The sequence below is a fragment of the Gymnoscopelus braueri genome, assembly GCF_963280865.1.
Source record: "Gymnoscopelus braueri genome assembly, chromosome: 22".
Taxonomy (NCBI): Eukaryota; Metazoa; Chordata; class Actinopteri; order Myctophiformes; family Myctophidae; genus Gymnoscopelus; species Gymnoscopelus braueri.
Window position 1 is genome coordinate 2,557,022 of NC_137624.1, and position 18,091 is coordinate 2,575,112.

General features: G+C 38.7%; 1 protein-coding gene across 1 annotated transcript in view; it reads left to right on the forward strand.

The window, feature by feature from the left end:
• The window catches only part of LOC308078292 (uncharacterized protein), a 56,755-nt gene extending 53,910 nt beyond the window's left edge, over window positions 1-2,845 (forward strand). The window contains exons 51-52 of the mRNA XM_080419413.1: window positions 608-731; window positions 1,609-2,845. Coding sequence (XP_080275539.1) covers window positions 608-731; window positions 1,609-1,837 — 353 coding nt within the window. The 3' untranslated portion in view covers window positions 1,838-2,845. The remainder of the gene's footprint in view (window positions 1-607; window positions 732-1,608) is intronic.
• Window positions 2,846-18,091: the final 15,246 nt, after the last annotated feature.

Consider the following 18,091-nt stretch of genomic DNA (forward strand, 5'->3'; position numbering starts at 1 on the left):
AATCATGATAATTGAAAGAAGACTTTAAATTAGCGACTGGAAGCATGTAGTATTTATGGCAATGTTTACTAAGGTAACAAAATCAAGTGTAAAGTCTGGTCAAATACACATTGAGTTTAATGGCATGAAAAGTATTCCGCCGCCAGCAGGAGGGGAAATAGCGACACCTTGGCCACTAATGACGGAAACTTACCGCCTGGTACCAACTCAAACTCAACACAACTAATATAATGAATGGTTTCTCAAATAAAAACTAGACTAAAAGGAAATCCGGTAGAACTAAAAGGCAAGTCATGTTTGGTTGCGCTTGGGTGCTGAAAATAGCCGATCTACAAGCTCACAACGCGACGCACTGCGACGCGTTGTGAGCTTGTAGATCGGCTATTTTCTGCATGCAGGCAAGTGTAAAATCAGCCATTACGACGGCATCAACTAAATCAACTGTACATTTAGTCGACTAAAATCTTATATTTTAACTAGAACTAAAACTTTTCAGATGGCTAAAAAAGACTAAAACGTATTGAAATGACTATGACTAAACTACATAAAAATTTGCTGTCAAAATTAACACTGGTTTGTGCTCTGTCTATACCTCTGCTTGGTGTAGGTGTAAAACGGGATCGTCCGTGCAACATCATCAGCAAAGAGGTTCACCTGGAGAACCAGGGCTGTCGCTCCAAAGAGCTGATCAACGTCACTACCTGTGCGGGCGCCTGTAGCAACTACGCATCGTGAGTATATTCATCCATATATGGACATTTGATGATGTCATGTCCAGGCAAGAATGTAGATTTTTTTTACTTGATTATATAGTGTAATGCTAACATTGACATATTAACCCCCATTTCTCTATTATGCCTATAATTATACTCTGTTATACAAATGTGTCTCGTGGCAAAAAATGCGACACATTGTGAGCTTGTAGATCTGGTATTTTCGAAAAGGTTTTGACACATTTTTGAAAACCATTGAAAAAACGTGTGAAATGTCACTCTGCATAATTACTTTTGTTTTCACTTTTGGCCATTTAAAGGTAGGGTAAGTGATTTACTTTGGTTAAAATGAGTGTTAAATAGCTCTATATTCTGATAGTACTCATTGCTATAGAGTGTTTGTTCAGTAAAAGGAGTCTCCCATGTCTCTCCAGCTCTTTAATAAACATAAAATGCATTTTCAGTGCTCTCTCCTGATTGGCTTAGATTTTGTCACCTACCTGAAAATGTACTATATTCTGTTTACTAAAGAGCTGGAGAGACCCCTGTGACCGAACAAACGCTCTGTAGTAATGGTTACTATCAGAATAGTACTTTAACCTTTTTTACAAAAAAAATATAAAATAATAATAATAATATCACTTACCCTACCTTTAAGTATATGTTGGTGCTAAGTATGTTAGGTACTTTTCCTCCAGTAAAATTGCCAATACAGGACTTTTAACTTAAAGGGAAATGTACTTGCGACCCATCAAAATGGGTCCGTGACCGAAAAATTGGTCCAGACCCATTGTTTGGGAAACACTGACCTAACCCTTCCTGTGTCCTCTCCTCTCATATAGCCACTCCTTGAAGTCCCAGTCAAACCCTTAACCCTTGTCCTCTCCTCTCGTAGCTACTCCATGCAGCTCCAGACCGTGAAGCGCTCGTGCTCGTGCTGTCAGGAGGTGTCTACGTCACAGCGCTACGCCCAGCTCTCCTGCCCCAACGGCACGAAGCTGACCTTCGCCTACACCCACATCCACACCTGTGCCTGTCTGAAAACAGAGTGTAGGGTGCTGGGCCTGAGTGACGTGGTGGCACCCCGTGTCACCCCCACCAACCGGGCTCCATCTCCAACTTAATTCTTTATTCATTTAGGCTTAAGACCGAAATGAATAACCATTCATTCATTAATTCATTCATTCATTCATTTCATAACTCATAAATTGACTCCATAACTCATACCATAAATCAGTGGTTTTCAACCTTTTTCGAGTCAAGGACCCCCGAATTGACACATATCAGCCCACGGACCCCCATTTGAAAAGATATGCCAGGGACTCAACCATTTTGATTTCTTGGGGGTCCCAATCTACACTGTATCATCATCATTAATGTTAATTTAACTCTGAGAGTGTACAAATGGGACCAAATGGACCTGTTAGGGTCCATTTGGTCCGATTTGTACACTCTCAGAGTTACAGACACATAAGGGTCAATTTGGTTCCTAACTATTAGTTTGGCTGGGGACCCCCTGGAACCCCCTCAAGGACCACTGGTGGACCCCGGAGCACTGGTTGAGAACCACTTCCATAAATCATAATTTAGCTCCTTAGCCTCTAACTTAATTCCATAGCTAATTATTACATAGGTCCATAGCTCAAAACATAATAGGTTCATATAGCTCATAACTTGGCTCCATAACTCATAACTTAATTCCATGAATCATAATGTATCTCCACAGCCTATAACGTAGCTCCATAACTCATAACCCAGTTCTATAACCCATAACTTAAAAACAAACACATTTGGAAGGCCTTTTCATGTTAAATTATTGTGTAGGTATTGTCAGCAATATCCTTTTGTGCTTCGTATTTTTAAACCCTGCTTTTATCCTTCTATGATTGATTATATGTTTTAACTATGTAGAACTCTTCCCTGTGAATGAAAAGTGCAATACAAATAACTTAGCTCTATAACTAACAGTCATAACTGAATCATGTAAACTTCTTATTAAGTGTACCGTGTGACTGGGTTGTTGATTAATAATGTATTTAATTACTAGTGGTTCAGGCTTGTTTTTCTCAATGTTTTTTTTGCACAGCCATCCTGAAATAAAGCTCTTGGCTACAAGCTAAGCATAACATCCACTTTTGCCCTGGGTTTATTTATGCAAGGTGTGTGTGTGTGTGTGTGTGTGTGTGTGTGTGTGTGTGTGTGTGTGTGTGTGTGTGTGTGTGTGTGTGTGTGTGTGTGTGTGTGTGTGTGTGTGTGTGTGTGTGTGTGTGTGTGTGTCTCACTATTGGGTTTTCTTTCGTAACATTCTGAGCAGTATTTGGTCGTCTAAGTCAGTGGTTCTCGAAGTGGGGACCCCTCAGGGGTCTTTGTGGGGATTCCAGGGGGTCCCTAGCAAGTAGTTAATACAGCATCAAAATTATGTTTAACCATTTAACCCTCTGTACATCAGCTATTAGAAAATAGCAGACAAGGTCATAATGTGACACGTTGCAAGCTAGTAGATTTGCTATTTTCAAATAAATATTTTAAAGAATGTGAATACGATTTAATATTTTGGAAACATTTTAACGTCACAATTTTTGCATGGGGGTCCCTGGCACAACTTATTTTCAGATGGGGGTCTGTGGACAAATTCATACAATTTATATTATTATTATAAATTATAAATTATTATAAATTCATATTAATTTATAGAAATACATGACATGAAAATGTTTGAGGAGCACTGATTTAGAGGAAACAGGAACCATCAACATGAACCTGACCACAACTTCCATCTGAAGAAATGATGAATATCACTTCTTCACAAGACATTATCTCTCCTGTTTGTGAGGTTGTTTATGACTGGTTGTTAATTTAACAAACCAATCCATAGATCCAATAATATCATGCAGGTAGTTTAATTTATTTTGTCTATTTAATTTAATTTATTTGATTTATATTGGCTATAAATGTACGCCTGCTTCACATTTAGTGCGTGAACATGAATTAACCTCCGTTATCATTTACAACCAAAATTGTAAAAAACAGAAGAAAAAAAAACTGCTTGTAGATCTGCTATTTTCATTATTACGGCTTCATTCAAAAATTGTATTGTTGTAAGTTTGGGTCCCAGGGAGACCACATTATATATGCATGTAACAACCTCCTTCTATGGCGCTTGAAAGGGCTGCTTTACACACAAACCTCATGGACTGACACACAAACGCACACACACGCACGCACACGCACGCACGCACGCACGCACGCACGCACACACACACACACACACACACACACACACACACACACACACACACACACACACACACACACACACACACACACACACACACACACATTTGAAATATTTATTAATGTCCACATAAACAGAAGTACAAACTAATAAACTAGTTTCCAGTGCAGTCAGATAATGGGAAAACAGCCAGTTACAAAGTGCATATATGGCAGAACATTGTTACATACAATAATGTTGGCATACTTGTCAAACACAGCAGACAACAATCATGGGTGAAGGAAACAACACCTCCTCCAAATTGAGCGGCTTCCTATAATAGCTGATATTGAGCAGTACCTTGCTAATTGTTTAGCCCTCCTTTTGGAGAGGCCGGCCATTTGAAGGCCCCTCACAACCAACTTGTGCTCGTGCCCTAGGCTACAACACACACACACACACACACACACACACACACACACACACACACACACACACACACACACACACACACACACACACACACACACACACACACACACACACACACACACACACACACACACACCACTTTTATCTCGGAAAGAAAAAACAAGAATAAATGACTGACAGTCATATTATTACCAGCTGCATGCTGTATTTTGTCTCTGTGTCTGTGTGTGTGTGTGTGTCAGGGCTCCAGACTAACTTTTTTCACAACCGTCCCAGGACCGTCCCAAACTACTAATGTAACCGTCCGCAAATGAATGTAATCCGTCCCCAAAAATATATATTTTTTAATTAATAAATTAATGTATTATTATTATTATTATTATTATTATTATTATTATTATTATTATTACCCTTATTGTTATTATTATTATTATTATTATTATTATTATTATTATTAGTAGTAGTAGTAGTAGTAGTAGTAGTAGTAGTAGTAGTAGTAGTAGTAGTAGTAGTAGTATTAGCCTATTGGAGAGTCCTAGACCACTGATTACCAATGTTTTGACCGATATATTGTCGGTAATTTTTCCAAAGAAATTAGAAAATTTTGGATTTGTTTTAAAGTTAACATTTTAACAAAAAGCAAGCAAAGAAATCCTCTGCATCAATTCATTTGCATCCCAAATAAATATTTCTTCGTCCCCGGGACGTCGGGACTCCCTTAGTCTAGCCCTGGTTGTGTTTGTGCCGTGTGTGTGCGGCTTGTCAGCGCGCGCGTGTGTGTGTGTCGGATTCAGACTGGCCACGCTGAGACACCACTCCAGCAGCCCAGAAAGTTTCCCCCCATAAACTTCACTTGAAAGTTACATTTAAGAAACTTTAATAATTATGACAACAGCGCAAGTTGTTAAGTAACGTCGTCCGTCTTGTAGAGTAGCTCCTGTCTCTGTCCTGTGTGAAGTGCAGTAACGGAGCAGAGCTGTTAGGCACGCCCCAGTCGATCTGCAAGACCACAACGCGTCGCTGATGGAAGCGTTGTGGGCTTGTACGTCAGCTCAGCTGTGTTCCACAGGGGAGGGGGCGTATGGTCCCATAGCATGGGAGGAGGGCCCGTCTCCCCATTGGCTTAAAGGACAGGCTTAAGGAAGTGAAGGACACTTAAGGAAGTGAAGGACAGCCAGCAGGCGCGCGGGAAGTCCTTAAATACCTAGGGGGGCTGTGCGTCGGGGGGGACTCCTCGCGCCCGCGAAACACCAGGTTGAAGTTCATCCATGACCGTAACAGACTGCTATGATCCATAAAATATATATATATTATAAAAAATAAAATAAAATAAAAGGTTTTTTTTTTTTTTTTTTTTTTTTTCCCATCACCAGGGGGGCTGCTCCCATCACCAGGGGGGCTGCAGCCCCCATAGCCCCCCCCTTCCCGCGCCACTGACAGCCAGGACAGCCAATGATTGAAAACATGTTGCAAATGTCGAATGATGACGATTAGGTCATAACTGCCTCTCTCTCTCTCTCTCTCTCTCTCTCTCTCTCTCTCTCTCAGCCTCTCTCTCTCTCTCTCTCTGCCTCTGCCTCTCTCTCTCTCTCTCTCTCTCTCTCTCTCTCTCTCTCTCTCTCTCTCTCTCTCTCTCTCTCTCTCTCGTTGCCTCTCTCTCTATCTCTCTCTCTCGCTCTCTCGCTCTCTCTCTCTCTGCCTGCCTCTTCCTGCATCTGCCTTATCCCTCGAAACCGCTTATTGCTGCTTGCAGCTATATTTATATATTGTTGCTGTCCTTATATGGCCGTGACACGGCCTCTCTTTCTATCTCTCGCGCTCTCATTCTTTTTCTGTATGTAATGTTTTATATAATTAAAAAAAAAAGTTTTATATATAAATATTGCGGGTTTTAGCGCATCATCCCGCGGGTTCATTTGGTCATTTAATTATAAAATTAACCCGCGGGATGATGTGGTACTAAATCTTTCATCATCCCGCGGGTTCATTTGGTCATTTAATGATGAAATTAACCCGCGGGATGCGGCAGGAGTAAATGTTAAATGAACCCTTGGGATGACGCTGGACAGAATGGGATTTATTTTTTTCTTGCGGGAGGGAGCGGCGGTCAGTAATAACTGTGGGATCCGGCCATGGTTGAACCCCTGTGGATTGATCTGCAACGTGTTTTTGTTGACTGTTTTTGTCGAGTTTATACACCGTCACCTATTACAAATAGCGGGCCACTTCCGTCTAAAGGTACGCTTGCTTTCACATTGCAGCGTACCGTACCCAAATACGCATGATCCGGATCCGAGACTGCCTCCCGAGGTGGTTTCGGGTACGATACGGTTATCCGTTTCGGGGGGACGATACGCAACATTCACACTAGCGCGACACCTGCCAAGCGGTCTGGAGTGCGCACCCGGGACCATAGTGTGAAAGCGCTCTGAATCTTTTCTTCAGATGTTGTACAGTAGTGTACAGTAGTGTTTATAGAGTGAGAGAGATGATTTTTGCCTTTCAGAGTCCAGTATACTCAGAGCATACTAAGAGCATACTGAGCTTATAGGGTTTAAGTGGCCCGTTGAAAACTCTAAAGCAGTGGTTGTCAAACATTTTCATGTCAAGGACCCCCAAATTCACATGCATTTGGCTCCAGACCCCCATCTGAAAATATCTTCTGCCCGGGTACATTTTTCAATATTTATCAAAATGATCTACAAGCTCAAAATGGGCAGTAATGGGACGCGTTGTGAACTTGTAGATTGGTTATTTTCAAACAAAGTACACAATAGGGTTAAAGTGGTTAAACTGTTCCTCGTTTTGCTGTGGACCCCCTGGAACTCCCTCAAGGACCCCTGGGGGTCCCCAGACCACACTTTGAGAACCACTGCTAAAGATATGATTAAATCGAATGACATCTTCGATGGGAATATCAAGTAAAGCTAGTAGGCTAGATTAAAAAAGAATCTAAATAATACGTTTGAAATGTTTTTTGAAATGACGAAACCTGCAATGATGTCACTGGTATACAGGTTTCTGAACTGTCCACAACCCTCCTCTGAGACACAGAGTGAGTAGACAGAAATGGTGACATCTTATAATGAGCATTAGTGAGGACCAATAGACGCCTTAACAGACAACCTCACACTGATAAGAACCAGTATGCGTGCGCAGGCCGGCACCAAATGAACCCCAACGCTCATAAGATTTACACGTGGTCACAGCCACATGTAAAAATGCATCCCATCAAACTTTCAGATGCTGTTTTTCTCCCAGTATGGAGAAAGAATGCTTAGGATTCTTACTGTGAACTCTCACTCTTGAAATATATAATCCTTGGTTTCTGTTGTGTGTAAACAATAATAGCAATTCAAAGCAGTTGTCCCCCAAACACCATCTTATGACTTATGCTGTCATAAGAACGGAGGGAGCGCTCTATGATCACGGCACCAGAACCTGCTCTTGCTCGCACAGCTGCAGCCCGTCAAGCCTAATCTCGCAGAGAACGGCCAAGAATAGCAGACCTCCAAGCTCACAACGGTCTCATCCGCGACACGGATGTGAGCTTGAATGTCAGCTGTTCTCGGCGCGCAATACCGTTGCGGGGTGAAGTACATATGTCTCGCTAGGGCGCACCCCGCTAGTCAACACACAAGAGGGGGTTGAATGAACTGAAACCAGCACACCCCAAAACAACAGGTTTGGGGATATGTTGGGAATTGATTACATGAAACAGTCACCTGTGCGTCCAGTCTCAATGTTTGTAAACAAATAATTGGTCTATTATATGAATTTAAGGTTGAAAACGGCTAAAGTTCTCCTTTATAGTGTTTATGTAGTATTTTTAACAAGGAGCAAACATGTATGGAGGTTCCAGTATGACTGTCCATGAACTTTAACCTTTTATAGTCCATTGTACTTATATTAAAAAAATGCCATTATCCCCCAAAACATCAAGAAATTGCAGAAATGTACATGAAACCTTAAAGAAAACTATACAATCCATAAAAATAGCAGACCTACAAGCTCAAAACACGTTTATATTATGACACGTTTTGAGCTTGTAGATCAGCCTTTTTCACTATTAAATTGTGCATAAGTGGTTAATTCATAATTGATTTTTGGGATGACACCAATGTATCTTTTGGGTCTCAGCTTAGAACCAATGATGTGAATGAAGAGTAGCTACACTTCTATTGATATTTTCAGCACACTTTATTTGATGGAGATGCATCCAGACACATGTGTTCAAAATCACACTTCAGATATGTTATGCTTTTCTCTTTCAGTTTTGTCTTACGCCCTAAAGATGGACAAAATCTATATTTTTTCCTGTTTTTATGCATTCTAACCCACACCATACAACTGTTTTTATTAACTGTTATTATACAACAGGTAGTTCCGACCAAGCAATCTGATTGGTTGAAATAGCTCTCTAGCCGTGCTTCAAAACAGCATCATAGCACGGGCCTAATCACATTAATAAATCACTCCGCACTGCAGTCCGCACCTGATTAGACCATATATGGCACAGCTGTGCTGTGACGTCACGCTGTCCCACGGTAGGAAAACAAACAGCACGGCGAAAATAGCCGATCTACAAGTTCACAACACGTCGCCAGGTATCGCACGGCGAAAATAGCCGATCTACAAGTTCACAACGCGTCGCCATCGCGACCCGTTGTCAGCTTGTAGATCAGTTATTTTGGCCACGTGACACGGTCGTACGACGGAGCATATAGCCTACTGGAATTCATTCCACTGCGCAAGCATTGATAGCTCAGCTGTGTTGATGAGGCGGTGCCTCAGGCTCATAGCGCTGCTACAGGGACTATTTAATGTCTCAGTGAAAAACTCTTCTCTTTACAGGGAAACGGATAATAGCTAAACATTTTTATTATGAATTGCTCCACAATATGAATACATTTGGATGTGTTTTGTTGGTAACTGTTGTATAATCGCAATATTACAGAGGTTGTGCTTTACCTTACATTATTGGCACTTCTGTGATGCTCGCGGAACTCTGCTTCGCCTCGTTCCTGACCACATCACAGGCGTGCCAATAATGACGGTAAAGCACACCCTCTCGTGTAATATTGCTTAATTATTAACTGTCCATATAAGTCTCTCTCTCTCTCTCACTCACTGCCAGGATCTGTTTGGCTCATATGCAGACATTATTGTTATCTTAAAGGAGAACGTAAGCCATTTTCAACCTTATCTTCATATAATTGGTCCTCACTAATGCTCATTATAAGATGGCACCATTTCTGTCTACTCACTCTTTGTCTTCGATGGGAATTTCAAGTTACACCAGTAGCTAAACTAACAAAAACATCTAAATAATATGTTTGAAATCTTTTTGAAATGACAACACCTGCAGTGATGTCACTAATACTGTATACAGAAATGGTGGCATCTTATAATGAGCATAAATGGGTGAAGTGCTCCTTTATAGTGTTTATGTAGCGTTATTACAGTATGGAGGGTCCAGTAGACTGCCCATGAACTTTAACCTTTAGTCCAGTATACTAAAAGCATACTCAGAGCATAGACATTTCTCCATTTTTTTTTTCCCCATGTGGACAGATAGTGGACTTGGCTTTACAATGACAAACGCTACATGACAGATTCAAACCCCTAGAACACCACCCCTGTGGCAATCGACACCTCCCTTTGTCTCATTCAATGCAGATTTAGTATCAGAACAAAGTTGGATGTAAAACTAATCAGTTTGTTGATTCTCCTTCTTGCAGATTTCACCCTGACTGAACAGAACGTCAAGTTGCAGACCGGTTTTGATGAGTTACAGACCAACCTGACTGAACAGAAGAAGATTATTTGTGGTCAGTGAGACGTCACTGTTTTTATACATTATTATAGAATGTTGTTCATCATTTGTCATTGATCCGAGCAAGTGAAGAAACAGTGGCTAACATTAACAATATCCTTGTTGTTAGAATCACATGGATGCGTGTGTGTGTGTGTGTGTGTGTGTGTGCGTGTGCGTGTGCGTGCGCGTGTGTGCGTGCGTGCGTGCGTGCGTGCGTGCGTGCGTGTGTACAATGCATGCTGTAACCTGTTCCACACATCTATTGTACAGTTTGTACTTCAGTAACCAGCAGCTTTTCTGTCCAGGACCTTGGCAACCGTTTAAACCAGAATGTCTGGCTGGGATTGACCGACAGAGAGGTAGAAGGAGTCTGGAAGTGGGTAGATGGAACACGACTGACCACACCAACGTAAAACTTTACCTTCATTCTTCTACTAACATTTTATGTTCATCTCACGGTAACCCTTCCTTTTACAGTACGGTAATTACCAGGTAATAACCAGGTAATTATATGGTAACTACCAGGTAATTTACCCAGTAATTACCTGGTAATTTCTAGGTAACTAACAGGTAATAATAAGTAGTAAGTATAGTTCGGTAATTAGTACATGGTAACTACCAGGTAAATTACTCAGTAGTTACTAGATAATTACTAAGTATTTTCCTGACAACTACCAGGTAGTTACCAGGTAATAATAAGTATTTATTGTGTGATTACCAGGTCATTACATGGTAATTGCCAGGTAAATTACTCAGTAGTTACTAGGTAATTGCCAAGTATTTACCAGGTAATAATAAGTATTTATTGTGTGATTACCAGGTAATGACATGGTAATTTCCAGGTAAATGACCCAATAGTTACTAGGTAATTACCAAGTATTTTCATGACAACTACCAGGTAATAAGTATTTGCTGTGTAATTACCATGTAATTACATGGCAACTACCAGGCAAATTACCCAGTAGTTAATAGGTAATTACCAAGTATTCTCCTGACAACTACCAGGTAATTATTAGGTAATAATAAGTATTTATTGTTTAATTACATGGTAACTACCAGGTCAATTACTCAGTAGTTATTTGATAATTACCAATATTTTCATGACAATTACCAGGTAATTGTAATTATTTATTGTGTGATTACCAAGTAATTACATGGTAACTATCAGGTAAATACCCAGTAGTTAGTAGGTAACTAGCAAGTATTTTCCTGACAACTACCAGGTATTTACTTGATAATTACCTGGTCTGTAGATTATAACCTCCACTATTACCCTGTCAATTTGTTTAAATGTGACTGTGTTAGGATAACAATAACTCAGATATTTACCAGGTAATTACTCAACAATGGCCATGTAATTACCTGGTACTTACCTAGTATTTACTATATATTTCACTGACGACTACCCGTTAATTACCTGCTATTTACCCAGTAATTAGTAAAACATTATCAGGTAAAACCTTGAGAGTTACCCTGTAAGTAAGGTGCAACTGTACTGTAAAAGGAAGTGTGGTTTGTTGCCATGATATTACCATGTACTTACCTGGTCATTGTAGATTATAATCCTACACAATTACCCATCAGGCTGTGTAGGTTTGAACATGTTACCTGGCAATAACTCTGATAATTACCTGGTCCTTACCCAGTAATTAGAAAGTTGGACCACATACATTTCCAAAACGTTATCAAGTAAAACCTCACAAGTTACCGTGTAAGAAACATCTAACTGTACTGTAAAAGGAAGCGTTGTTTGTTTCCATGATATTACCCTGTACTTTCTCAGTAATTGGTGCTGTAGTTACAGGTACGGTAGTTTTGGACGTGTTAACTGGCAACAACTCAGATATTGAACCAATTAAAAAAACCAATAACCTGGTATTTACCCAGTAATTAGAAATTTGTAACACATACATTCCAATAAATGATCAAGTAAAACCTTGCAAGTTACCCAGTAAGTAAGGTGGACCTGTACTATTAAAATGAAGCCTTGTTTGTTTCCCTGCTATTGTTACAGGTCTCAGGTCAAAGACTAAGTAGCTACTGGAAAGCCCTGGTAAGGCCTGTTAAAACAGGGATAAAATGAATGACACTGATGATGACATCTTTCTCCAGCAAGCCTCCTCAGCAGAATATATTAATTCACAACCTATATAGTTTCTTCTTATCTTGTTTTCTTTTTCTCTTTTTTCCCCCTCTCTTTTATTTTCAAATACATTACATTTCAGTAGCTTTCCCATTTAGTTACAATAACCTTATTTCAGTTACTTTTACATTTCAGTTAGACCAAAACACAAGAAAATGCTCTTTCCCCATCTGCCAAAACATAAATCTTCAAAAAAATTAAATGTACATTCACTTTCTGGTATGGAATAGGGGACCATAATATAAAATAAAAGCTCAGCTTCATCTAGTAAAATTATCACATTACTCACATCAATAAAGGAATTACAATTAAACCCATAAACATCAGTTACAGTAAAATCCCATTCATCAAAAACAACAAAACAAATAATCAAATTAAAATAATCAGGACTAATGCAAATACATTATTTTAACACAAATAAATATCTCTTCACATAGAAATGGCATAACACAGCTACACCTAAAACATGTGCTATTTGGCCTGTATACAGCAATGGCAGCCTCCAGTAGTGAATACAAGTCACATGCAGTAACCCCCCATCTGAATCTTCCAAATATTGCACATTTTATTTCAAGATAAAGAGAAAATAGCAGATCTACAAGCTCACAAATAGCAGTAGGTTTAAAGTGTTCATGTGGCCTAGTTGCTTCTTTTGGGCTTGTTTTCCTAGACCTGGTTGCTTATTTCTCTCACAATACCTGGCAACACTGCTTCTGTGACCAGACGAGGTGCGGTGGAACAGCTCCGTTGCAGCTAATGTGTCAAGCCACAAGCCAGTAGTTTGTATAAGAATTACAGAAATTGATTAAGTCAAGCCAAAATCAGTTCCAGCAACTGTTTTAGGCATAAACAACTCGATGATTTGATGTTTGATGTTTGAGGAGAAATACCAGCATGGTGAGAGGCTTGTTCATTGCTGATGCTAACGGTAGCTGCTAATGCTAGTAAACAAACAGGAAAATGTCATTGACTTATGCTACAAATGATAGCATGCTAACTTTGATTTTAAGCTTTTTTTAGCTGTGTTATGCCATTTCTATGTGAAGAGATATTTATTTGTGTTAAAATAATGTATTTGTATTAGTCCTGATTATTTTAATTTGATTATTTGTTTTGATGAATGGGATTTTACTGTAACTGATGTTTATTGGTTTAATTGTAATTCCTTTATTGATGTGAGTAATGTGATAATTTTACAAGATGAAGCTGAGCTTTTATTTTATATTATGGTCCCCTATTCCATACCTGAAAGTGAATGTACATTTTTTGAAGATTTATGTTTTGGCAGATGGGGAAAGAGCACTTTCTTGTGTTTTGGTCTAACTGAAATGTAAAAGTAACTGAAATATGGTTATTGTAACTAAATGTGAAAGCTACTGAAATGTAATGTATTTGAAAATAAAAGAGAATATTGTAACTATGTATTTTTTGATTGATATTGAGGGGGAAAAAGAGAAAAAGAAAACAAGATAAGAAGAAACTATATAGGTTGTGAATTAATATATTCTGCTGAGGAGGCTTGCTGGAGAAAGATGTCATCATCAGTGTCATTCATTTTATCCCTGTTTTAACAGGCCTTACCAGGGCTTTCCAGTAGCTACTTAATCTGCCTATGGGTCTTTGACCTGAGACCTGTAACAATAGCAGGGAAACAAACAAGGCTTCATTTTAATAGTACAGGTCCACCTTACTTACTGGGTAACTTGCAAGATTTTACTTGATCATTTATTGGAATGTATGTGTTACAAATTTCTAATTACTGGGTAAATACCAGGTTATTGGTTTTTTTAATTGGTTCAATATCTGAGTTGTTGCCAGTTAACACGTCCAAAACTACCGTACCTGTAACTACAGCACCAATTACTGAGAAAGTACAGGGTAATATCATGGAAAAAAACAACGCTTCCTTTTACAGTACAGTTAGACGTTTCTTACACGGTAACTTGTGAGGTTTTACTTGATAACGTTTTGGAAATGTATGTGGTCCAACTTTCTAATTACTGGGTAAGGACCAGGTAATTATCAGAGTTATTGCCAGGTAACATGTTCAAACCTACACAGCCTGATGGGTAATTGTGTAGGATTATAATCTACAATGACCAGGTAAGTACATGGTAATATTATGGCAACAAACCACACTTCCTTTTACAGTACAATTGCACCTTACTTACAGGGTAACTCTCAAGGTTTTACCTGATAATGTTTTACTAATTACTGTGTAAATAGCAGGTAATTAACGGGTAGTCGTCAGTGAAATATATAGTAAATACTAGGTAAGTACCAGGTAATTGTGGAGGATTATAATCTACAATTACCTGGTAAGTACATGGTAATATTATGGCAACAAACCACACTTCCTTTTACAGTACAGTTGCACCTTACTTACAGGGTAACTCTCAAGGTTTTACCTGATAATGTTTTACTAATTACTGGGTAAATAGCAGGTAATTAACGGGTAGTCGTCAGTGAAATATATAGTAAATACTAGGTAAGTACCAGGTAATTACATGGCCATTGTTGAGTAATTACCTGGTAAATATCTGAGTTATTGTTATCCTAACACAGTCACATTTAAACAAATTGACAGGGTAATAGTGGAGGTTATAATCTACAGACCAGGTAATTATCAAGTAAATACCTGGTAGTTGTCAGGAAAATACTTGCTAGTTACCTACTAACTACTGGGTATTTACCTGATAGTTACCATGTAATTACTTGGTAATCACACAATAAATAATTATAATTACCTGGTAATTGTCATGAAAATATTGGTAATTATCTAATAACTACTGAGTAATTTACCTGGTAGTTACCATGTAATTAAACAATAAATACTTATTATTATCTAATAATTACCTGGTAGTTGTCAGGAGAATACTTGGTAATTACCTATTAACTACTGGGTAATTTGCCTGGTAGTTGCCATGTAATTACATGGTAATTACACAGCAAATACTTATTACCTGGTAGTTGTCATGAAAATACTTGGTAATTACCTAGTAACTATTGGGTCATTTACCTGGAAATTACCATGTCATTACCTGGTAATCACACAATAAATACTTATTATTACCTGTTAAATACTTGGCAATTACCTAGTAACTACTGAGTAATTTACCTGGCAATTACCATGTAATGACCTGGTAATCACACAATAAATACTTATTATTACCTGGTAACTACCTGGTAGTTGTCAGGAAAATACTTAGTAATTATCTAGTAACTACTGAGTAATTTACCTGGTAGTTACCATGTACTTACCTGGTAATTACCTGTTAAATACTTATTATTACCTGGTATTTACCTAGTAATTACCTGGTCATTACCTGGTAATTACCGAACTATACTTACTACTTATTATTACCTGTTAGTTACCTAGAAATTACCAGGTAATTACTGGGTAAATTACCTGGTAGTTACCATATAATTACCTGGTAAGTACCTGGTAAATACTTATTATTACCTGGTAGTTACCTGGTAGTTACCTGGTTATTACCTGGTAATTACCGTACTGTAAAAGGAAGGGTTACCCATCTCGGATACTTGCTACATTTAGCTAAATGTTATCAAAAGCTATAATAACATGAGCTTGTAGATCTGCTATTTTCACTGAATATTTCCACCAGAATGTGGTGTGCTAATGTGGTTAATCTAAAAAAGAAAGAGAGAAAGTTCCTATCACACAAAGATTTGGCGACCCCCCTGTAGTAACTCTGAGGACCCCCTGTTGAAGACCCCTGATCTATAATACCATTTTAGATTTTTTTTTAAAGAAAAAAAAGAAGAAAAAGAAAAGTGAAGAGAGAGAGAGAGAGAGAGAGAGAGAGAGAGAGAGAGAGAGAGAGAGAGAGAGAGAGAGAGAGAGAGAGAGAGAGAGAGAGAGAGACACAGAGAGAGCATTGTTGTAAAGGTAAGTTAATTAATTCAATATGCCTTCTTCTACAGGTACTGGTTATTCCGTCAGCCTGATAACGATAGAGCACCTCCTGGAGAACAATGTGTTGAGGCGGGGATGGAATAACAGACCATGTGGTTCCACAAACCGTTGGATCTGTGAAAGAGTTATGTAGTGAAATCCTCATGTTCACAACGTATTAGTTGTGTGGTGTGTTGGTACAGCTACATGATGGTGTGTTCACATTGATTTGTTGATTGTTTGTGTGTTTTGTTTGCTTTGCTTTGTCTGCCTTGCAATTATACCTAATATTCACTAGTATAGACATTAACAATTCATATTCATATTTTCATTAGCTTATAAACTACATTAACACTGGTGTTGCTATTTTGTCATTATAGGCAAATATTTTCAATGTTTTTCTTATTAAAATGTTCTTTTTATTTTCCAAAATAGCTAAAATAGCAAATCTACAGATTGTGTACATTACAAGTCTGATATACAGGCTTGTAGATCATCTGTTTTTGCTTTTATTATGAAGAAAAATATAGGGATTAAGTAGTTAAAACAATTCATATGTTTTGTTATTAAAGGTAGGGTAAGTGATATGTTTTTGTTATTTTTTGTTTTTTTTTGTTAAAAGGTTAAAGTACTACATTGATTCTGATAGTAATGAACGTTTGTTTGGTCACAGGGGTCTCTCCAGCTCTTTAGTAAACAGAATATTTGTACATTTTCAGATAGGTGACAACATTTAAGCCAATCAGGAGAGAGAACTGAAAATGCATTTTCTGTTTAATAAAGAGCTGGAGAGACATGGATGGAGACTCCTTTTATTATTTGTGCTTGTAGATCGGCTATTTTCACTACTTTTGTGTGATGCTCCTGTATAATGAAGTAGGACATTAATTTATGAAAGAAAACAAAGGTTAACAAGCCAACAGAGCCGGAGATTAGCTGATCACAGACAGAAGCCGTGACGGACACACGGACGGACCGACAGGGGGCAAAACATACTCTCTCAGAGACAAAAAAGTGTAAATAATTGAAATATGGAGATATGACTTTTATGCCCGTCAGCAACAACAATATTATGTTATATGATTGAGGGGGGTTCTTCAAATGCTGATGAACTTGCTTTTTGGATTCCTCCCCACAGAGTTGAAGGGTCCATGATGCACAGACTAGTACTCTTTAAACCCTTTAAGATCTGAAGGGATAAATACTCACTTCATATGTATCAGCATGGTTTCTTTCTTGTATCATCTTGAAACCGAACGTTTAGGCTTTTCCTTCAGTTTCTCAGGAGGACTTTTGGGTCTCTGTTGTTGACATGAATGACTAAACCCTTTGACTATGTAACAAGAAATGCAAAGTTGAATATATTAGAATGAGCAATCCATGAAAGTTTTCTTATGCTTTTTACACCTTAATCGATACCTTTGTGACTCAGGTCTCAGGACCTCAAATTGATGTTTTGTCCACAGACCCCCATCTGAAAAAAGATTTAAGAGAAGAGAAGAATTGTGTTAAACGTAACTTTATGTAGCCTGACATTTTGGTCAGCTAAGCTTCCAGAAGCTCTTCCCTCTGCTTGCTGACGAAGGCGGTCGCATTTTTCTTTCCTCTCGACCCTTATCTCTCCACCTCGCCATGTAAATTGTTAACTGGTCTCTAAACGCCATAGACAAAATTTTCTCAACAAGAAAATCGGGACCGGAGGAGCCCAACTGCCCAGATGGTACTTTTTCAGCCGGATACATAAGTGGAGAGTTCTGTGTCTGGCAGTTCTGTCTGTGGAGGACATTGAAGAGGTCTATATTCTCGGCCTTATGATAACAGGTTTTTTGCTGATTGGATCGGGCATTGCACTTGT